Here is a 23,890-nt window from a genome sequence, read left to right on the forward strand (position 1 = left end):
GCTCTCTTTATTTCTTCCCAGACTTCTTGATTCCCTGCTGTCCCGAGTTCAGAGGCCCCTTGCCCTTCGCCTTATCCGCCAGTTCCTTTTTGGCTTTGGCGTCTGGAAACGAAGTTAGTTATTTGTGTTTTGTCGCACAGTCAAGGTCCAAGTCTGTGCCAGAAGGGACTAGCGATTCATCGTGAAAAGTTTTAGAACTAGGGTCGCCCGTACCAGCTTTCTGCTTCTCTCTGAATGCAAGATCATCCTCATCGAGTTCTTTCCTCTCCTTCTTAGGAGCCTTGAGCGGCTTCGCCTTTCCGCCTAGACAAGAGTTAATTAATATCAGTACCCAGGCGGGGGAAGGGAGCCCAGTGAGAGCGAAGTCAGTACTCACCTTCTCTTCCACCCATTTTGCAAGCTGCTGTAGATGGAACTAGGTATATCTTTGGATAAGTGGATGGGTAGATTAGTAGAGAGAATACGAATCCTCTTCTCAGAAAACGACTTTCTCCACTGGAGCAGCCTTCGAAGATTGTGTGAAGATGCTTGCAGAGATTGGCTCAAGGTTCCTGTCCGACGCTAGATCCTAAAAGGGTTAGATTATTACATAAGCCTCGATTTTGCCGCTTTTCGCCTCAAAACGGCTCGTCCACTCTCACCTGTCTCTACCTGCCGACATCAAGCTGCAACCTTCGTCGCAACACCATCAATCATCTTAAACCTCTATATGAGGTCATTTTTTCCCTTTTTATCCCCTTTTAGCTGTCGAATGTGTATCTTCTAGTAGTTCGTGCGTGTTGTGGGGACATCTCTAGTCGGGTTGGGCATTTCACCATCACCCAAAGCCATTGTGAACAATTCGAGAACACTGTTGCTAACTGAAGATATCACGACTTCCACAAGCTCACCCCCCTCCCCCGGCGTTTGACCGAAGCTATTCCCGGAAAAATAAATAGTCTACAAAAAGACTATTATTTTCTTTTCTTTTTACAAAGATTAGACAAATAATCGCCGGGATGGCGTCACGACGGTCGAGGTCTCCATCGACCCCTTCTGAGGGTGAGATCATCGAGTCAGGCTCAGACACGAAGGCAACTACGTCACAGACTTCTGTTAATGGCATCAACGTTGACCGTAATACCAGAACCAATATTTCTGCGCCAAGATCCCCCCATTCTCTTTCCAGACCGTTTCGCCGTGAAAGATCGAGATCGAGATCGAGAACAAGATCCCGCTCCCCATATCGTGGATCCAGAACCGAAAACCGAAGACGCGATGTTGATTATGACTCCGAATGGGACCGTCGGACGATCCCCTCGAGCCGTTTAGCTTCCAGATACGATGATAGATATCAAAGCGGATACACTTCGAGACGGCGTAGGAGAGGGTATTATGATCATGACCGAGACGATGGTCATTATGATTCTAGAAAACGCCCTAGGACCCAAAGCAGATCTCCGTTCCGCGATACTAGAAGTTCGAAGCAGTATTCAGGTGATGAACGAGATTATGATAGTGATAGACTATCTAAAACCCGTGACCGGAGTGGCCAACCCTACATGGGTGATAGGAGGCCGTCTTCTGAACAGTTAGTGAGCGAGAGGGGGAAGTCCCCAAGTGACGCTCGAAAAGAGAGACAACAGGCTGAATCTCGAGGAAATCAGATGCAACAGTCTTCATCCGCCGCTGCTCAATCGGGTCAATGGGATACGTATGTCCCTCCTCCCAATTACGGAATGATTCCTAACAGCTCTCCTAGTACACCGGCTTCAAACAATGATCATGGCACCAACGGGTCCCCGCCGGAACCGGTTGACGAAGCTACATTGATTGAGCAACGCCGAAGGCGCCGTGAAGCCATCAAAGCTAAGTATCGCGACCAGTCAACACCTCTCATCGTCAAGGCCCTGGAAGCTGGGAATGAGACAGACTCCACAGTACAGAATTCAGGTCAACCTATGGCTCGTAACGATACAGCAACAGGTCAGTCAAATGTCCAGTTCAATGATGGTAGAATTGAGGCTAACTCATCTACAGTTTCGCATATTAGTACCGCTGTAGAGACGCCCGAGGATACGTCCGGCGCCCCATCGCCCACTGAACTAAAGGTTTCCCGAGATGAAGATCTTGCTAACGCAAACGTCGTGATCACCAACGGTGCTGACAAGGATGACTCGTCTGTGGACTATGATCCAACCCAAGACATGAGAGAGGATAAGATGCGCCACGATAAAAGACATTTTGGGGAAGACATAACGTCTGGTGCTTACGATGAAACTAAAGCAGCGAAACAAGATGTCCTTGTACCCAGCCCAAACACAGACAACCCAGCCCAAGTTAAACCGAAAAACCTTCTAGATATAGATATGTTTGCGCCGGATGATGATATGTTTGCTGAGGCTCCTAGTACCTCCAAAGCCCCCGAAGTCGCTTCAAAGCCAAGTGTACCACAGGAACTTGACATGAGCATGATGGATAACTGGGATGACCCTGAAGGTTATTATATTGTCATGTTGGGGGAGCTGGTGGATGGGCGGTATCATGTGCAGCAAAATTTGGGTAAGGGTATGTTTTCTTCAGTGGTTCGTGCTACGGATTCGAAAACGGGAAAGCTCGTCGCTATTAAAATCATTCGCAATAATGATACTATGAGAAAGGCCGGCATGAAGGAGATAGAGCTATTGGAGCAGTTGTTGGCGGCAGATCCAGATGACAAAAAACATATCATCCGATTCGAGAGGCATTTCGAACACAAAGGCCATCTTTGCATGGTGTTTGAAAACCTTAGCATGAATCTTCGCGAAGTACTAAAAAAGTTTGGCCGTGATGTCGGCATTAATCTCAGAGCCATCCGTGCCTACGCCCACCAGATGTTCCTAGGCCTGAGCCTTCTCCGCAAATGCAATATCCTCCACGCAGATCTAAAACCCGACAACCTCCTCGTCAACGAAAACCGAAACCTACTGAAAGTATGCGATCTGGGCTCTGCCTCCCCCGCCTCTGAAAACGAGATTACCCCTTACCTTGTCAGCCGTTTCTACCGGGCTCCAGAAATAATTCTAGGAATTCCATATGATTATGCCATTGACATGTGGTCCATTGGTTGTACTCTCTTCGAGTTGTATACTGGCAAGATTCTATTCACAGGCCGCACTAACAACCAAATGCTCCGCTCCATAATGGAATGCAGGGGAAAACTCCCGCCCAAATTCCTCCGGCGAGGCACTCTTACCTATCTCCATTTTGACGACTTTTTGAACTTCCGTAGCGTGGAAGAGGACAAAGTCACCGGCCGGATGGTGACAAGAGTCTTGGACTTCAAGAAGCCGACGAGGGATTTGAAGACGAGGTTGATGGGGAAAGGATCGAAAGGTATGAGTGATTCAGAAGGGAAGGAGCTCATGCTGTTCATTGATCTGTTGGATCGGTGCTTAAGTATCAATCCCGAGAAGAGGTGTACACCTTCAGAAGCGTTGAAGCATCCATTCATCACTAGGGGTAAAATATGAGATGAAAAGGATTGGGAGTAAATAGGGGTGGGTAGATGAAATCTAGATATGGGGCGGTGTTATGGGTGTGGATTTCGCTTCCTTTCACTCCCTCCGTTCACCTAGTTTACAAATGTGACGGGTGACAAGATGATAGATCTACCTCGTCCCCTTGTATTTTCCCCCCCTTGGTGTATATAACCTATTTTAATATTTTATGTGGTTGCCCTGTGGCACTACCAAATAGATTTAACAGATCTTGAGTATAAACTTTTTTTGCAACTTCTTCCCTTTTTGACTTCTCGCTGGGTTCTGCCATAGTTATTTTGTGTGGCAACGTATCCCTGAACGTTTGTTGAATGACTAGTCAAATCCTCCGTATTATATCGTAGGATAATCGAAAATTCAAATCCACAGCCTCCATATCAATCCGGGTAATCGTATATACAACGTAATAACGACCTATCCCGCGTTTGCATGAATATCACTTTCCCCTTCAACTAGTGCTCCCCTATCTTCGACGGGGTACTTATCCAAGCTCTCATACCACTGAATTACCGAAGCGATCAAGAAGGCCCATGAAGCCCAGAAAGTAGAGAGACTGGCCTGATATTGTAAACCGGAGTTGTTATATGCAAGGAGAAAAATGCCAGAGAGCTGTTTTGGATTCCGGAGTGGGTATTTCTGTTAGTTCTATACGGAGGTAGTAGAGATAGTGCCAAAAAGAAAAGCGAAACGAACAGTGAACCCGATTGAACCTATAAAATTCCAGAGGTTAATGTGCCATCCCAGTGTTCGAAGAGCCGGAGTGTACCAGTTCTTCTGCGTCTCAAGCATGAATAGCGTCCTAGAAAGAATGTTAGATATTATGTCCGTGTGAGAAGACAATTCTCGAACAACGGGTTGAAGGGTGGACGGGAAACTGGCAGGCCTGATTTCGAAAACTTACGAGCTCATAATAAATCCCACTCCACCTATTATCTGAGAGGCCCGGTACACGCCGTCGGCCAGATTTTCGCTAAGATGGTTGTTAATCCCAGGTAAAGCGGTAACGCCAGCTATCCAAAATATTGTAGCCCCGATAAGTTGAGCCGAGGAAGCTAGAAAGCCTAGCTCGTAAATATAATGAGTTCGAAGGTCTCTCAGTGTTGGGAACCACTTGAAATTCGGTGACCTAGGAACCTCTGTGGTCGATTGAGCTAGCTCACCAGACGAGTCGTCGATACTTGGTGTTTCCCTCCCACCCCGTCCTACAAGATTTCTCTTGTTTACATGATGGTGGGTGCAGTTCTTCGGATCAGGGTAAATTCGAAGCAGGGATTCACCTTTCTCTGATAAGACATGTTCCAGCGCCCATCCAAAGCAGCCAGTGTCATGTATATTGATTGCTTCTAGTACGAGCAAAATGCTTCCCACCTCAAAAATTGTTGCGCCCACGAAGGCTGACACTCCCCCTGCGCTCAAAGTTTCGTATTTCAATTCCGACTTTGGTTGGACAAGTGGTAGGAAAACAAAGAATGAGTCTATGACCCAGACAATGGAACCAAACGCGAAAACCACTGCTGTTACATACGAGATATCCCAATAGGGGTATTGCACTGCCATGCGTTTGATGCCTCTCAGCGTTGCCTGAAAGGAGTCCGTCCGTTTGGGTACGATGTGTACACCTTTTCCCGGCTCCGTTGGACGTTCAACTATTAGTGCATGTCTACCCTTTCTGTTATCTCGTGACCTCCATTTGTATCTGACATCTCCTTTCACTCTCCTTTCATGTCGTTGCTGATCTTCAGTGGGATGTATGTTCTCAGCAGGTGGGTGTTCTTGAGCATGCACAAAAGAAAACGGTTTGGAGACAACATGTGTAGGATTCAGCCAAGATATTGGCCCTCTGATATCGGAAATCCGTAGCTTCTCATCCTGAAACGGATGACGATCAGGGTTGATGGTTTTGCTTCGGCTTTGGGAATTGCCCATTGTGATTGTGAAAGGACTGGTACGCCATACATCGCGGATTTGCCAATTCAGGGTTACATATTCGGGTGCAAGAGCATGTAGTCTTCGTTCTTGACAGAACTGAACGAACTACCCTGAGGATTTCTGAGAGTCTGGCCTCTTGCTTGACTTGAATTTTCCGCTATGGAACCTGAAAGGGGTGCGCTTGCTATGTTAGTATACACAAAGGAGCTGGGGTATACGGTTCGGATTTACCTCACGGGACAGATAAGAGAAATGCACGCATATATGCCTACAATGTTAGTATATCCTCTTCTTTAGGGATGCAATGATGTGTGTTGGATCGCTGGAATTACCATGAAGTCTTTGTGCTGCTGCGGCTCTGTTGAAAAGGTTAACCACGCCAAGGCTGTGACTGGCCAAGACCCGGGGCAAAAGCTTAATCTCAAAGGGGAAAGTGTTAGAACTTGTCCCCAGGTCGAAGGCATCAACCACCAAAACTGCTCCATGTCTCGTGACCTGAACCTGCAACTTCCACCGCTAGGTGGGAGCTTTCTTTGCATACGCTGTATTCATCCGCAGAATATCTGCCCACCACCCAGGAAGTATTAAGCTGCATGCGATGATGTGACTGTACCTATTTATGTCCTTCAATACCCTTCCTTGTGCAAAGGAAGGCATCAACTCAAAGGTACTCAATTCCTTATGGCTGTTCTGGGCATGCTGATGCTGTTGCACTTTTTGTTTTGAAATGGCTTTGCTATCACCCAACGATGAGACGTTTATGCACTGGACACAGGACAACCGCTGATCAGCACGGCATTTCTTTTGTCAGTATATGCGCCCCGGGCCATGCCGGCATCCATTAACCTGTGCAACCAAGGACGCACTCTGTGTTCAATCAAAAGAGCCTTCTGAAGATGTTTGCATAGCCACCATTTAGAAATGGCAGTTGGCCGGATTAAAACATTGATCACCCGAAAAAATGCGCCTTAATTCAACGGAATCCGTACACTCCTTCCTAGGCTTAGCTCAACGATCAAATGATTGAATGGGACTTACAAGTTTGAATGAAACGTTCCTGAACAAAATCTTCTCTGTCCATGGAATCGGATGACTCTTGTCGCAAAAGCAATGTTCCTATCCCCAGGAATTAATTAGAATTGGATGGCACGGATATGGAAAAAGTCAGCCATTGTGCAGGAGCATTTTGATATCATTTCTTTGTTCGCTGAAAAGAAGAGCCAAGCCGAATGTGGTGGAACAGGTATGCAATTGGCCTTTTCGGGAGTCTGGAATCAAGATTGATAAAACCCAAAAGAAATCGTGCCAAGCGAACGACAAAATGCATTTTGAGTTCAATAGCTGACATCTTCAAATTGGGTCATTTTCGCTATTGTTGGTCGAACCAAACAAAGATAGCAAACCCCAAGGCGTGGGAACTCGGGATTTGTTTGTCTTTTTAACTTCTCGTCAAAAGCCTCCTAAATTCCACGCCGCGAAGCTGTTATGTATGGTAACATTGCAGCTCAATCGGTTGGTCCGGCCCCGATCCAAATCGGCCTTGAGGAGTCTGGGATCGTCTCGGTGGATAAAAGGTGGTTACCAAATCCTTACCAAATGATTTCTGCGCCCAAATAGACTTCTCCAAGGACAAAGCCTCCAAAATGAAGGCAAGGGGCGCTCATGTGTCGGTCGGAAGAGTCTACATTGTGCTCTGACAGATCCGGTAGAACGAGCTCGGGAGCTTCCTCTAGGTCGGGACCGTCACGATTTCTAACTTCCCTCTTTGAATGACTGATTTCCAAAAGTCAAAATGCCATACGGAAATAGGTGGAACATGGAAGAGTGGTTCCAACACCTACGGAAGCTACCACAAAAAAGTGTTCAATAATCTGAATTTCTGCAAAATCAGAATAACGCTTCGATAACTAGAGGTCGTATGCGTTGACATCAGTGTTTCTGACAATGATGATCTCATTCTCCCACACACTCAACGGTAGAAAGGGTTCCTAATCCCATGCGGAATGGCTAGATGTCGGAAGGAAGTTGTGCACAAACCTTGGAAATTGTTCTAGCTCATATCCCCTCATTGACGCAACAAACAGATGGGCATTGCCCAGGCTCTAATGGAAGTTTATAACCGCTTGGAGAGCACGAGCCATATCACACATCCTAACCGTGCCATGCTTACTCACTCTCTCTAGTGAGTGCGCCACAGCGTACGGAGTGTATACAGAAAACTTGACCTCGCTAAGTGCGCCACTTGACCTTGTTACATAATCATGACCCTGACCTCGCACAATACAGTAATAATCAGTTGATAATTGACTTTCAACCTTTCAATTCACTCATTCATTCAGCTCATCAACCAATCAAAGCATGTATAGCTGATTCATAATCAATTAAATAAACAGATAAATTCATATAGAATATAAAGAGATATTTTACAGAATTTTAAAATATATCAAGATAAAAATATTTAATAATTAATTTTAAATTGATTTTAAATTGATTCTGAATTGATTTTGAATTAATTATAGTAATAAAAATAGATTTAATCTATATATTTAAGTAATTAATAATTGATTGAAAATCAGTTGATAATCAATTCAGTATTATTATTAAATTCAAGAATAATTTCAGTATTAAATTAATTTTAAATTGATTTTAAATTGATTTTAAATTGATTCTGAATTGATTATAGTAATAAAAATAGATTTAATCTATATATTTAAGTAATTAATAATTGATTGAAAATTAGTTGATAATCAATTCAGTATTATTATTAAATTCAAGAATAATTTCAGTATTAAATTGATTTTGAATTGATTTTGAATTGATTCTGAATTAATTGTTAATTAATTATAGTAATAAAATAAATTCAATCTGTATATTTAAGTAATTAATAATTGATTGAAAATCAGTTAATAATCAATTCAGTGTAAATTATATAAACACTTACTTTATTATTAAATTCAAGAATAATTTCAGTATTAAATTGATTTTAAATTGATTTTGAATTGATTGTAGAATTGATGGTAAATAATTAAGAAAGAAAGAGTAGTTTCAAATTATAAGAAAAGATGTATTGAGTGAGATTAGATAGTGACACGGGTCACATTTACAAGGTCAGCTTATATAATGAGATCAAGTGACGCACTTAGTAAGGTGTAATGTGACGGAACTGAAGTAGTAGCTAGTTAGCAGTGTCATGTAGAGATAGTTGTTTAAGAAGCTGTATAAATGAGCTTAATTATCTTGCTTAAATAGTGAGCTTGTAGACTACAGAGTTATTATGAGAATATCACAGATATAATACTTAGTATACTAAGAAGATTGTATAAGACATGTAGTAACTCTTATATATATTTTAATAGAAGAAAAAATAAATCACTGACTTCTTTAATAAGAAGTCAGTATCTAACTATTCTATATAGATAATAAGTGAATACTCTTCTCTTATTTTATAAGTGAGAATAGCTGAAGTGATATCTCAGCAGTATCTCATTATTAAGAAAAAGTAATCTGCTGATTTTATATAGAAGTGAGATTCTTATATTTATTAATCAGATCTTTCTATAATATATCTGAATAATATTATAGAGTGATTGAAAACTGGTTTAAATAAAATGAAATTATCTGCATGAAAGTGATGAGCTGTGTAAAACTGCAGTGAGATCTTGATATAATTAGAAGTGTGATAATACTCTTCTCTTTAAGAGTATAGTCTCTATACTCTTAAGATTACTGAATTAGAAATTATCTTTATTGTATAGCAATGATTATTAACTGATTTAATAGTGTATGTGCTGCATGTGATACAAAGAAATAGATGAGTTTTTCTGCTGACTGTGTAGATCTTTCTTTTTCCATCTTCATTCAAATTAAACATGTGATAAGTGAGTTTCTTATATATTAATTTGAAATGTGAAAAATGTAGTTAATAAGTAACTTGCAGATCACTCATTATATTTCATTCTATGTATGAAATTCCCTGCAAAAGTGATGTGTTTTAGAGACAAAGTTAACAGTAGTGATAGAATTTTTTGAAAAGATTTTTCTCTCTGTGAAATATTTTTCTTTTCTTCTCTCTCTTCTCTGTTGTGATGCTGCTCTTTCTCTTAATCAACACAGTGATATATGACTCTGTGTGATTATTTAAAGAGAACTCTGAAAAGAGCTTGATTCTGAGAATAGTAGCTCTGAAAAGCTTAATCTGTAGTTTCTCTTCTATAATATATCTGAGCTCTGCTCAGAATACTGCTGAGTTGAGTCTACAGAATTTTATAGTTTCTTTATCTTCTCTCTGTGAGAAGGCTTCAGTGCAGTCTCTGATCAGCATTGTTACTTATCTACACTGCACTAAGCAGCTGAAGAAGAGAGGGATTTTATACACTTACTTTTTCTCTCACTTCTATTATTTCTGTTACATCTATAACAACAACTTCTATCTCTCTATAAGTATTATCTACTTTACAAGAAGATGTTATGTCAGCTCTGATAAGAAGCTCAGATGCTTAAGCAGTACAGAGTAAAAGTCTCAGAGCTTCAAGTATTAATAGATTCTATCAAGACTGAGAAGATTCTTCTTACTTATCTGTAAAAGAAGATAAAAGTGTGAATCTTTAAGATGAAAAAACATCTCAGAATGACTGATCTTAAGAAGAGATCAGTTAGTACTGCTATTAAAAGTGCTACAGAGATTAATTACTGATTAAAGAGAATCTCACTTCAATTAGAGCAGATAACTGAGATACTTTATAAGTTAATAAGTTAATATTTTATACATTTCTTATACTCTTCTGCAGTACTACAGTACTAACTTCTCAGTAGATAAAGATACTGATACTGAAGACTTCAACAGTGAAGAATAAGTTTAATAAGAATGTGATTATTAATGAGTAGACTCTGATCTCTCTTTTTATCTTTTCAGTGAGCTGCAGTCTCATTAGAATAGCAGTGACTCATAGATTAATAATATTAATCTTTTTTATTAGTTTTAAATATTTCTTCTCTCTAACTACTTCAGGAATTTTACATTTATATAGTGTCATTAAACTCTTAAAAAACTCTTTAAGAGAAAATAGAAGAAGAGTGCTACAGAGCTCACAAGATATCAGCTCATTATTATAAGATTATCTCTAAAAACTCTTTGAGAAAAAATAAGAAGTTTTAAGCAGTATTTCTTACTCAATATCTCTGATATGTAATAGAGCAGTCTCTACTAGCTATCTCATAGCTTACAATCTCTTTCTCAGTATTTTTCAAATACTTAAACAGTTCTTATAAATTTTCTGATAATGAATAATCTTTTCATTTCACAAGATATTGAAGCTTACTATAATATGTTTATTTATTCAATATTTTCTTTATAAAATATTCAGTATCACTCTCAATCTTAATATTATTCAGCTGAGACAGCTTCACTCTAAAGTATTACTTATAGAGCTTCAAATAGAAAATGTAAAAAATAGAATGAATTGATTTCAATTCTGTGAGTAATTTTAACTTATATATATCTGTTTATTCATTACTCTTATTACTGAGAAAGATTCTAGTCATCACTCACTGAGCTTCTTATATAATCTTATTATCTTGATATTCTTTACTGAAAGTAGTACTTAATTCTCTATTAAGAACTTCATTGAAAGATGTTTTTAATTATAGTATTTTATCTACTACTTCTGAGCATGATGAATGCTTTTTACTATCTTCTTATAAATTTTATTTAAAAGTTTTAATCTCACTTTTACTTCTGATACTGAGAGATACTCTGTTCTCTGTATCTGTTTAATATTCTGACTGTCTATTTTTCTCTTTGAAATGTTATTCATGATGTCACTGAGTAACAAAGAATTATATTTATAATAAGTATAGAAAGAAGATATCTTTATAATTACATTCTTTACATTATTATATATGAATTCAGTGATTAGAAGATGTTTGAGTCAATCATTCTGATAATATAAATAGAATACTTAAAGATGCTATTTTAGTATCTGATTTTAATATTCAGTCTGATCATCTGTCTGCAGATAAAATGCAGTACTGAGAAGACATCTTATTATAAAATAATAGTAAAAAGCTGATCAGTACTTGCTGATGAAGAGAAATTCTTAATCTATTATCAATGATTTCAAAGCACTGTGATCATGAATAATAATATCTAAAAATAGATCAGTCAATTCAGAGGCTTTAATCTTTTTATAAATAGAGATATATCTGATTATCTTCATAAAGCAGTTAATAATAATTAAAATTAAGTCATATTCTTTGACTCTTATTAACTTCAGCAGATCAACTATAAAATTCATTGATAGATTCTGTCATAAGCTCTTTAAAACAGACAGTGATACTAACTCACTGTATTACTTATACTGCAGAATCTTTATTCTTTGATAGATATTATAAGTTTTAATATACTCTTTGACATCTGTCTGAAGCTTGTCTTAAATATATTTATATTTTAGAAGCTTCTCAGTCTTCTCTAATCTAAAGTACTCTGTATGAGAATTATTATAATAAATTCTCAATAACTTCTGACACATCACTCTACTATAAGAAATGAAGACTGAATTATTTAGTAATAGAAGTTCATATTCTTCTAGTTATCAGTAACTTGATTTCTTAGCAGCACTGCTCTGCTCAGAGTCTGTCTCTTTCAAGTTTAAACTGAATTCTTTCTTCTTCAACTTCTGAATTCAGACTGTAGTAGAGATATCTCTCTTCTATAATTTATTAATAAATTTTAAAAGTGGTCAGATTGAAAGGTTGTAGACTGTTTTATTCTTTATTAATTCAATAATTATAAGATATGACATGAGAAGCTCATGATCTTCAGTATCAGTTCTCTGTGAGAACTCAGATTCTCTTTTACCTTCTATACTGAGTTGCACAGCTGTCTTATCAGCACTGTTTCTAAGCTTCAGAGAATCTTAACTCTCTGCAGTCAGCTTCTTCTGCAGTGATAATAGAGATTCTTTTATAGAATTCTTCTCTGCATTAATGATATTATAATTGAGTTATTTAGACAGTGTATTGATGAGATTAAGCTAATCTGAACAGTATCAGATATAGAAATTATACTCTGAAAGCAGCTCTGCTTATCTGGCTTGATATTCTGTCAAGCTCTTTATTGTCAAGAAGTAACATAGATTTATATAATTAGTAAGAACTTGCACTGAGTACTTACTACTCTGAAGATAATATTATCAGATCTTAAGAAATTTAATAATTATTAACATCTTCTGATCATGAGTATCATATCTTCTCTGTGTGAGTGATAACTTCTTGAAGAAGAAGATCACTGATCTTTATTTACAGTGTCTTATAAACTCTGTGAAAAAGTCTTCTCTTACAGATAATTCATTATCTGTTTTCTCAGAAATAATTATTCTCTGATTCTTTCAATATTAAAAGATCTCTAATATCAACTGTGAAAAGATTTCACAGATCTCATTTCTGAATGTATCAGTCTCACACTGACTGAGTAAGTCAGAGTTAAAGTGATTCAGTATTATAATATCTGTAAAAGCTTGTTTTAATTTCACAAACATCTGTATAGTGTCTTGAGTGAGAGTAAACAGTCTTATTTTTCTGTCTTTCATACTTCTCTTTAACAGATCTGTAAGAGAGACAGTAATCTGTGAATATATATAGATAAATTATCTGTAGAAATTCATAAATTCTAGAAATATCTGTATCTCACAGTATATCTGTGACACTGATCAGTTCTCAATAATAAAGACCTGACTTCTGTTCATTGAAATGCTGTTCATCTTAATAATATAATCTAAGAAATCAATCTTCTGTATGTAGAATGAGCATTTTTCAGTGTTTGTATAGAGTTAATACTATCTCAAGTGACTTAACACTTCTTAAACATGAATATCATATTCTTTCTCTGATTTCAAGGGATTAGAATGTTATTCAGATATACTATACAGAAGATGTTGACAAGGCTCTGCAGTGCCTTATTTATATAGATCTGAATAATGACTGAAGCATTACAAAGATTAAAAGATAAAACAAGATATTCAAAATGACTGTACTTGATATGAAAAGCTGTTTTTCAAATATCATCTTCATTAACTCTGATTCTATGATAGATATTCTGTATATCAATCTTTGAGAATATCTTTACTTCAGATAATTAATTGATCATCTTGTCAATTAATAATAATGAATAGTAATTCTTAAATGTCATTTTATTGAGGCCTCTGTAGTCTATGCATAGATGTAGCCTATTATTCTTCTTGAGTACAAAGAGTATAAATGCCTCTGCTGAACTCTTTGATAAGTGTATTCAGTTCTTTGATTATACTTCTTCAAGATATTTACACAGAACATTCAATTTCTTTACAGACAAGTTATAAAGAGATCTGTATAGCACTGTTACATCATCTTCAAGATAAATCTTATATTGTATCTTGATATCAGAAAACTTCACTACTTCTCTTTCTGAAAAGATATTCTTATAATCTGTAAAGAGACATTGTGTATATTCATCTTCAATGACAGATACTGCTGCTAATCTTGTAGTAAGAATAATAACTTCTTCATCTATCTTCAAGTCTCAGTCATCTGCTACACAGTATATTGACTCTATCTTTTTCTTAAGATTCTTCTGATAAAACTCTTCAGATTTCTCTATCACTGTCTTTTCATTAGTAAGATAGTACTGTCACATCTGAGTAACTCAGTCAATGAGAGAATTGTTTTCTCTCAATTATAAGAGATCTAGAATGATGTTTTCATCTATAATATTAACTGTGTGATGAAGTAGACTGCTTTTCTTGAAGATTTCTTCTAAGTCTGTGATTACATACTTTACTTGAATTATGTTAAAACAGTGATATTTTATTTTATCAGTAAATTTTGCATGATCTGATGAATCTATCTTCTTTCAATTCTTTATTAAAGAAAAGAAATAGAATATGAAGTTAATATTCACTCTGAAGTCAAGTAGACATCTCACTGATATCTTCTCATTCAGAGTATACATCATGATTGTAACATGAACTCAGAGATGTGAGAATGTAAGAAATCCCGCTCCTCGCGGATTCTTTACCTCTATTTCTATCTCTCATGTAATCAATAGGGTTAGCGGCTCTTGACTACACACAACTATATAGACTGAAGTTCATGAATACTATTTATAACTCAGCTTGAATGCTATTATATATTTTAATCTCTACATTTTATCTTTTTACTGTGAATACTTCTAGTAGTTAATAGTACATATTATATCAAGCTGCAAACATCTGAATAATTATCTATGAGTACTTATTCTTACATTTCAAGCTCAGTCAGTCAGCAACTACTCATTATGACTGAAAGAACTAGAAACTTATATACTTCAATCTCTGCAAACTCTACTGCAGACACTCAGAAGCAGTCATCTGAATTATGAATAATCTTTATAGAAGAAGTCTCAGAGAACTTATCAATCACTCATAGAACATTATTCTCTGCATCTATGATAGAGAAATTCTCTGAACTCTCTGAATTCATGAATAAATCAATCACAGTGAAGAATATTCTTGAGCATCTCTCACAGAACTAAGCTATTTTTCTATAAGAAATACTTACTGTCTGTAAACATTCTTGAACTGAGTCTCTAGACATAATCTTCAGAGATACTTATAAACTGAAAAGAAACTTTCTTAAGCTGCAATCACTTAAGATCACTTATTGAATCATAATCTATAAAAGCTTTTACAAGTTTGTATTTGAAATTGACTCATAAGCTCAGCTGTGTAATATGAAAGATGAAGAAGCTGTCATCTATACAATGACAGATCTCTATTACACTGAAGTCAAGAACTGACTGAATTATCTAGAGAATGATTATAAGAGATTCTACTGATCTGTTCTCAAGACTTATTTAGAGAATAAGTTGAGAGACTCTGTGAGCTGAACAGAGAATATCTGAGCTGTGATTATCAATATTAGAAAAAGAGATGAGAAATCTGATAAAGACTACTCATAGCACTTCATGAAATTGTGATATGAATTGAGATCTGTGAAAACAGAGCTCTGAAACAAGATCTGAATGATGATGTTTATAAAGAAGCTGAATAAAGATATACAGAACAAGCTCATTTAGTAAGACTCTAAGTTCTTAACTCTGAAGAAACTGATGACTCTTATTTATCACTTACAGATCACTGTGAGAGTCACAGACTTACAGAGAGCAGATCACTGACTGATTCTATAAGAATTAGAATAACAGAGAACAGATTTATCAGGAAAAAATAACAAGATATAGAGAGATTCATATCTAACTGCTGAGTAGAGAGAGAGAGCTTTATAAGCTCTTATGAACAGAGTGTATAATAGAGAGATTAAGAAAAAGAGACTTTGCTTCATCTATTCTAAATCAGAATATCTTCATACAAACTATCTGAATAAATCAAAATAGAAAATTAAGAAGTTACAGACAGAGTCAGTAACAGTCTTCTTAAGAATCTTGAAGTTGATACCTGAATCTGTTGCTTTCTCAATAAAAATACTTACTTACAGAAACAGACTGCACTGCAGTACTACTGTCTTATAAGTATGAGAAGTATTGATGAACTTAGAATCTCAGGTCACTGTAGTGTTTCTAAAGCTCACAGAGTAAATAAACTGAATGATGAAAACTGAAAATCTGCTCTTATAATAAGCAGGACATGAGAACTCAGATCTGAGAACTGAGAGACTTATAAGAATCATCTTTGAATTACAAGATCTCTCTGAAATCTGAAGAAGATTTACAGAAACTATAATTATCACAGACATCATAGATGATATGTACTTGAGACTTGTATAACTTTAAAGACATAATTCATATATAGCTGTCTATAAGTCAGATTTATACTTCTGATCAGTGTTGATAGACTCACTTATGAAGATAAAATCAGTTGATGCTGTAAAGTTAATTAGAGAAGATAAGCTCATCTATGTAATGACTTTGTAAATGTCTGAGAATCTCATAGTCATGAAAACTGAGCTTCAGATATCAGAGAAATACTGAGATCTCACAGAGATATTCAGTTTAGTAAAGACAGCTGAGCTTTCTTCTCACTATGAGAAGAATCTGATAATAGATTTGATAGAAGAATAGAAACTCTTCTAAGAATTAATTTATAAGCTCTCTCATTATAAGACAGAGATCTTGCAGGTCTATGTGAAAAAGAATCTGAAGAATAACTTTATTCAATCTTCACAGATCTTCATAAGAGTCTCTGTAATATTTGTAAAGAAGAAGAATGAAGATCTCAGATTATATATAGACTACTGTAATCTGAACTCTAAGATAATAAAGAGTTTCTACTCTCTGTCTCTGATTGAGAATGTAATCAACTGTCTTACAGAAGCTGTTATATTCACATAACTGAATATAATCAATATATATACACAGCTGTGAATACAGTCTAAAGATGAATAAAAGACTGTCTTTAGAACTGTACTGAGATTATTTAAATATCTAGTGATGTCTTTTAATCTGACTAATATTCTTACAGTATTTCAGTCTTTCATTAATAAAATACTTCATACATATCTGAATATCTTTGTGATAATATATCTGAATAATGTGATGATGTACTTTATGAAGAAGAAAGAATACACTGAGCATGTGCAAAGTGTGTTAAATATCTTAGATAAGACAGAACTGTATATTAAGTTTACAAAGTGTAACTTCAGTGTCTATTGAATTAATTTTCTAGAATATGTAATTATCACAGATGATATTCAGATGAAATCTTCATAGATTAAGACTATTCTATTATAATCAGAGTTAACTAGTATTTATAAGATTCAGATCTTTCTGAGCTTCATGAATTTCTATAGACAGTTTATCTTTATATTCATAAGAATCTTCTTAAGTCTTACAGACATACTGAAGAATAAAAATAAGAAAAAGTTATTCTATGAATAAAGAATGAAAAGATTATTAAGAAGAAAGAACTGTGAGAACTTTCTTATCTCAGAAGCTTATGAGATCTTTATAAGATTGAAATAGATATTCACAGATACAGTGATACTGTTTCATTTTAATTTCTTACTCTTAATCAGATTGAAGACAGATGTCTTCTTCTTTGCAATTTCAGAAATAGTCTCATAACTACAGTTAAATGAGAACTGAGTTTCAGTGATCTTTTTCTTATGAAAGATGTAACCTGCAGAGATCAATTATAACATTTATAATCAGAAGCTTCTTATAATAGTGAAATTCTTTCATCACTGATATCACTATTTTAAGAGTCTTATAACAGTGATTACTGTTAGAACTGATTATAACAGCTTATAACAGTTTACTTTAATCAAGAAACTCTTGCAGTGATAGATTCACTGAGCTCAGAGACTGAGTGAGTTCTGATTCAAGATAGAATATATTAAGAAAACTAAGAACTCAGCAGATGAACTCTCTCACAGATCAGACTATATTAAGAAGACTAGAATGACAGATATAGAGAAGCTAGAGAAGATAGAAAAGCTTTGCAGAATGCTTAAACTGAGTATTATAAAGAGATTAACTGAAGAGTCTCTTAATTCTCTGTAAGAGAAGAGAAGAGAGAAAGAGAAGAAGCCTGTATAACTACTCTCTATAATACTGAGAGTTAACACTCTGAGAATCTTTATAAGAATTCTTGAAGAGAGTATCTATAATCTGAAGAATTTACAGACTTTGAGAAGCACTGTGAAAGACCTGATATAAGAAGAAATAGAGTATAAGTCTTTATAAGATCTTCTATTCAGATTGTCTGAACTGCAACTGAAGAATGAATATACTTAGTATATTCAGAAACTGCTTATAACAGAGATCAACTCTGCAGAAATAAAGAATTAAAGAGACTTAAATAATCTCTTATAAAGAGAGAGCTGAATTTATATATCTATGAATGAGTTTCTATATATAGAACTTATTAAAAGATATCATAACTCTTCTCTAGTAAGTCATTTTATAGATACTAGAACTTATAAGTTACTTACAAGAAAATACTTCTGACTGAAGATGTGAGAACTTGTGAAGAAGATAGTGAATTCTTATACTATTTATCAGAGTTTACAGATAGTGCAGTTCAGATTATATAAAGAACTTACTTCTCTACTTATTTTATAAAAATCTTGAGAATAGCTAGAAATGAATGCTCTTATAAGTCTCTCTGAAAGTAAGAATATATATAATACCTGCTTTAACAGTGTGCTGATGATAGTGAATCACTTCATTAAGATAACACACTTTATACTCACTTATAAGAACTTGAAGTCAAAGAATTTAACTCACATCTTTATTCACAATGTAATCTGATTGCATGAATTATCTGTAAACATTATCTTATATAGAGAATTAATCTTTATAGAAGAGTTCTAATCTGATCTGATAATTATACTGAAGATTTCACAAGATCTAAGTATGACTTTTTATTAATAGACAGATAATCAGATAGAATATCTGATAAGTATATTAAAACAGTATCTGTGATACTTTGTCAATTATAATCAGAATAACTGAGTGCATTGATTATCACTCACAGAGTTTGTATACAATAACTTAAAGTATGTTAGTACAGATAAAACTCTCTTTGAAATACTCACTGAAACTCATCTGCAGATAATCTTGATGAATCTATGAGAGTACACTATAGAGTGTGATAATGTCTGTGAACAGACTGAGAGAATTCAGAAGATCTAAGAGAAAGTCTGTGAATTCTTGAGAAAGACTCAAGAGTATCAGAAGAGATACTATGACTTCAAACACATTGTAAAGAGTTTCAAGAAAGATAATAGAGTCTGACTGAGTTTAGAAAATATTATTATATAAAGATCTAGTAAGAAGCTGAATCTCTTACAGACAGAGTTTTATAAGATTATAAAGAAAATTAGTTTACAGTTCTATAGATTGAAACTGTTATCTGAGTTGCAGATATATAATATTTTTTATATCTCTTTACTCTATAAATATAAGAAATTCTTAGAAGAGAATTCTGTGACTCATCACTCTATCTGTGAAGTACTAGAGAGTGAAAGAGAATATCAGATTAAAGAGATTATTAACTCAGAGAAGTAAGATTATAAGCTCTGATTTAAGATTCAGTGATAAGAATATTCTGATAAGATGAATAAGTTCACTTGAGAATTATCTGAGTAGATAAGATATCTGTAGAAGCTGAGATATAACTTTTATACTGTAAATTCTGATAAGTCAGAATAATATAATCTTTGCTAAGAATCTGATTATGATAAAGATATTAACACTGTTATTTACAAGCTCTAGTCTATAAGATGATGAGTTTCTACTGAGATGAACAGTCTGCAGTATATATAAGAGAAGAAGAAATTATACTCTTATTAAAGTTAAAAAATAAGAAAATAAAAACAGGGCTGTGAACATAATTTAGAGATTAATAAAGAAAAACTTAAACTTATATTCTCAACACTCATGACATTTAATCTTCTTATAACTATTAATTTCTCTCTTTAAAGAAGTAGAGAGTATTATATCTGCAGTACAGACAATTATTACATTTGATATGAAGACTGTCAGAAATGCACAGACTTCAGAAGAGCTGAATATTAGAGTGTATACAGTTATAGCAGAGTCTTAAGAGCTGACTATCTATATATATGACTAGATATCTCTTACAAAGCTATGTTCACTTTCTCAGTTATGCTGAAGTATTTAGCTCAGAAATAATTAAGATATGAAGAGAGAGCTCATTTATTCAGATTAACTCTTATCATGAATTTATAACATTTGTATTATCTTAATTATTCAGATTTTGTGAGTATCTGAAAACTTATCTCTTATTAATAATGAGATTGCAGAAATGCGCTGCAGTGCAAGAATCATTGATAGAGAATCTAGATATATTCACATATATCTGGTCAGAGATTGTACAGGCAGAGAAGAGATAATTATAGGCCTGTGAGACTGTAGAAGACACTGACAATACCAGAAGCTTTGTAAGAACTGTCAGCTAGAGTCTGTAAGAAATTACTTATAAGAAGACTTATAGCAAAGAGAGAAACTGTGCTGCTTGAAGTCAGAGACTGATCTGAGAGAGATATGAGATTGACTGCTAATCTGAAGATCAGATGCAGTGATGAGACTGAGAGAAGTGAAGATACTATTGTAAGTGATGATATCTATACTTCATCAGCTGATAAAAAGTGATCAGAGAAGTCACAGAGATACTTATAAGAAACTCAGCAGTGATCAGACATTATTTATAAAGATATTGAAATTAAAAAATTTTTATTCTTAAGAAGTTCTTAAATCAATATATAGATATTATCAGAAACACTCTTTCTCTGTCATCTGAATGAAAACACTTCATGAATAAATAAGAATACTCACAGTTTGTGAAGATGAAAGCTATTATAGAAAAAGAAAAAAGAAGATAAGATTCTATGAACAGATCTGAAATATTTATACTACTCTAGAGAGATTTACTTACACTGTGAGTGATTCTATGAAACAGTCAGATCACTCTAGTAAATAAAGAGTAATTATAAATTACAGGCCTGAATCTTTCTATATAACTATAAAGAGTGATTACAGACTGCAGACATCTTGATTCTACAACTCTACAGAGTTAATAAAAGAATGAAAAATTCCTCACAATTCTACAGTGTCAAATAGACTGGCCGCTGAGATTATGAATTTCACATTTGATCTCATTTGATCTGATCTCATACATTTCTTGGCGTGAATCCCGCTGGGACTGGCTATCAAAAAAACATGTAAAGTGACTATATATCAGATCTTAAAATGAAACCATGACTTGAAAAAAATGAGAAAGTGATCTCATTTGATTCTATTTAGTCCCATTCTTGACATAAAGTTACTATTTTTAGACATTTTAAGGTTTTTTTTAGACTATTTTTAATTTTTTAAAAAGTAACACTTTTTGGTAACACTCAAATGAGATTTAAAGTCATTTAAAGCAATAAAAATAATTTAAATTGAGAAGTGAAAATCATGATCTCATTTGGAAAATGTGATAAGAGTAGACAGTAAGTCTCACTGAGACAGTATGAGACTACTATCTAATGTTAAAACCATGTAATGGGATCAGTCGAATTGGTAATGAGACTATCAAAAAATCTAGTCCTGGTTTCAGACACGGTCACACAGTCAGTCTAGTGTCAAAGAACAATGATTTATAAGAATGAGTGAAAGATTAACTTATAAATACTTCTCTTTAATGAGAATGATCTCACAGAGAGTGATTCATCTATAAGATGAATCTGTGTAATAATTATACAAGAATCTCATGAAAATGATTAAAAGTTAATCAGAATTCTTCTGTATGAAAGATATAAGATAAATCTGTGTGATAGTTAGAGAAGAATCTGTAAATTATAAAGAATTTCACAGAATAAGAAACTAAGTGACAGACTCTTTTCTCTTTATAGTAACAAGAGATTTTTTCTCACTGAGGTTTTTTTTATAGATATGAAGAGTTTTTAGTGAGTATCACTGCAGTACTGAGCTGATTCTATAAAGTCACTCAGTGAAAGACTTCATGAACAAAGTCTTAAAGAGAGAGAGATATGTAAGAAATCTCACTTCTTACAGATTCTTTATCTTTATTTCTATCTCTTATATAATTAATAGAGTTAGTGACTCTTGACTACATACAACTATATAGACTGAAGTTCATGAATACTATTTATAACTCAGCTTAAATACTATTATACATTTTAACCTCTACATTTTATCTTTCTACTGTGAATACTTCTAGTAGTTAACAGTATATATCACATCAAGCTGCAAACACCTGAATAATCGCCTGCGAGTACTTATTCTTACAGAGAATTATTAATTATTTCTTTCTTTCTCTTCTTTATCTTTCACAGATATATTTGTCAGAAGAGAAGTTAACTTTAAGAAGATATTTTCTTAATTTCTTCTCTTCTTTAACTTCTTACAATCACTGATATAGTGATTATCAGCTCTGCAGTTGAAACAGAGATCTTTATCAAATCTTTTTTAATATTTCTTTACAGTGAGTGAAGAATCAGAATACTTGAAATTCTTCTTTACTTTCTCTACACTGAAGCTGTCACAGCACTGTTTAGATTCTATTATTAATTACTTAGAAGAGATCTTATTAATCTTTTTCTCAGAGAATTGATTATTTAAATAGATCTGAAAAGCCAGATTGACAAGCTCAGTGTAATTAATTAATGAACTCTGATATTATAATATTATTATCTGCATCTTATAAGTCAGCTTTATGAGATAAAGCTATGTTTTTAATTAATTTAAATTATGAGTTAATTTCTCTTAATATTCTTCAAATCTTGTATTGAAATCAGAAGAATTCTTATTATCTTATTAATATAATGAGTTAAACTGCTGCACTGCTGTGAAGCTGTGATTACAGTAATCTTCAATTTAATTCAGTAAAAAGTTCTTGAATTCTTCTTAAGTTATTACAGTATCAGTATACTTAAGCTCTCTCTTCTTAATAACTCAAGTAGTTGCAGAGATGTCTTCAAGAAGATTAACAGTGTATATTACTTATATCTCATAAGTATTATACTGACTCAGATTAAGATGAAATTTCTGTTCAAGAGTACAGATAAAGCTGTGAAATTTAGATAATATATTTCTCTTATATCTCAGAGAATCTCTGATCTTAATCTCTCTATCTTCATAATAGATGTAGATGTGTAGAGACTGTGATAATAACAGAGTAATTAAAGAGCTCATATTAAAATATGCAGTAAGTTCAGAAATCTCAGATTTCTGCTAAGATAGAGATATATACACTCTAGAGAATAATGTAGTATTTCTCTTAAAGAGTGAGATCAGATTAGTCTTAGTATAGATATATAAGATTATATCAGTCTGTTAAAGCTTGACTGATTCAAACTTATAATCAGATTAAGTAATTTAAATTGTAATATAATAAAACTGAAGTGATAACTAGTCAGTGATATTATATAGAAGTAGTTGTTTAAGAAGCTGTATAAGTGAGCTTAACTATCTTACTTAAATAGTAAGCTTATAGACTACAGAGTTATTACAAGAATATTACAGATATGATACTTAGTATACTAAGAAAATTATATAAGATACACAGTAACTCTTATATATATTTCAGTAGAAGAAAAACTGAATTACTAACTTTTTTAATAAGAAGTCAGTATCTAGCTATTCTATATAGATAATGAGTGAATACTTTTCTCTCATTTCATAAGTAAGAATAGCTGAAGTGATATCTCAGCAGTATCTCATTATTAAGAAAAAGTAATCTGCTGATCTTGTATAGAAGTGAGGTTTTTATATTCATTAATCAGATCTTTCTATGATATATCTGAATGATATTATAGAGTGATTGAAAACCAGTTTGAATGAGATAAAATCATCTGCATGAAAGTGATGAGCCGTGTGGAACCGCAGCGGGGCCTTGACGCGGCCGGGAGCGTGACACAAGGTCAAGTTTTCTGCTTTCTGGCGTGTG

The 23,890-nt window shown here is 34.4% G+C and overlaps 3 protein-coding genes across 6 annotated transcripts; 1 reads left to right on the top strand and 2 right to left on the bottom strand.

The window, feature by feature from the left end:
* Nucleotides 1–7: 7 nt before the first annotated feature.
* BDBG_07427 (uncharacterized protein) lies at nt 8–392 on the bottom strand (the record flags this gene model as incomplete). Its single annotated transcript, XM_002621979.2, has 3 exons — nt 8–102; nt 214–303; nt 377–392. The coding sequence occupies 3 exons, from the start codon at nt 390–392 to the stop codon at nt 8–10; spliced, it is 201 nt and encodes a 66-aa protein (XP_002622025.1).
* A 258-nt stretch (nt 393–650) lies between these two features.
* Nucleotides 651–4,640, top strand: BDBG_07428 (CMGC/DYRK/PRP4 protein kinase). Of its 3 annotated transcripts, XM_031723083.1 has the most exons (4): nt 656–801; nt 886–1,693; nt 1,742–1,965; nt 2,020–4,640. In XM_031723083.1, exons 2-4 carry the CDS (start codon nt 999–1,001, stop codon nt 3,489–3,491), a joined length of 2,391 nt encoding a protein of 796 aa, XP_031580169.1. In that variant the 5' UTR covers nt 656–801; nt 886–998; the 3' UTR covers nt 3,492–4,640. The 3 variants fall into 3 exon arrangements, with proteins under 3 accessions (XP_002622026.1, XP_031580169.1, XP_031580170.1); XM_002621980.2 differs by having other exon boundaries at nt 651–1,693; nt 2,020–3,921; XM_031723084.1 differs by having other exon boundaries at nt 661–1,570; nt 1,647–1,965; nt 2,020–3,921.
* BDBG_07429 lies at nt 3,045–7,525 on the bottom strand. Of its 2 annotated transcripts, none has more exons than XM_031723085.1 (5): nt 7,289–7,525; nt 5,679–7,220; nt 4,420–5,613; nt 4,212–4,317; nt 3,045–4,127 (listed from the first exon to the last, which is right to left on the bottom strand). In XM_031723085.1, exons 3-5 carry the CDS (start codon nt 5,442–5,444, stop codon nt 3,933–3,935), a joined length of 1,326 nt encoding a protein of 441 aa, XP_031580171.1. In that variant the 5' UTR covers nt 5,445–5,613; nt 5,679–7,220; nt 7,289–7,525; the 3' UTR covers nt 3,045–3,932. The 2 variants fall into 2 exon arrangements, with proteins under 2 accessions (XP_031580171.1, XP_031580172.1); XM_031723086.1 differs by having other exon boundaries at nt 3,282–4,127; nt 4,420–5,627; nt 7,289–7,358.
* Nucleotides 7,526–23,890: the final 16,365 nt, after the last annotated feature.

The sequence above is a fragment of the Blastomyces gilchristii genome (assembly GCF_000003855.2).
Source record: "Blastomyces gilchristii SLH14081 genomic scaffold supercont1.19, whole genome shotgun sequence".
Lineage (NCBI taxonomy): Eukaryota > Fungi > Ascomycota > Eurotiomycetes > Onygenales > Ajellomycetaceae > Blastomyces > Blastomyces gilchristii.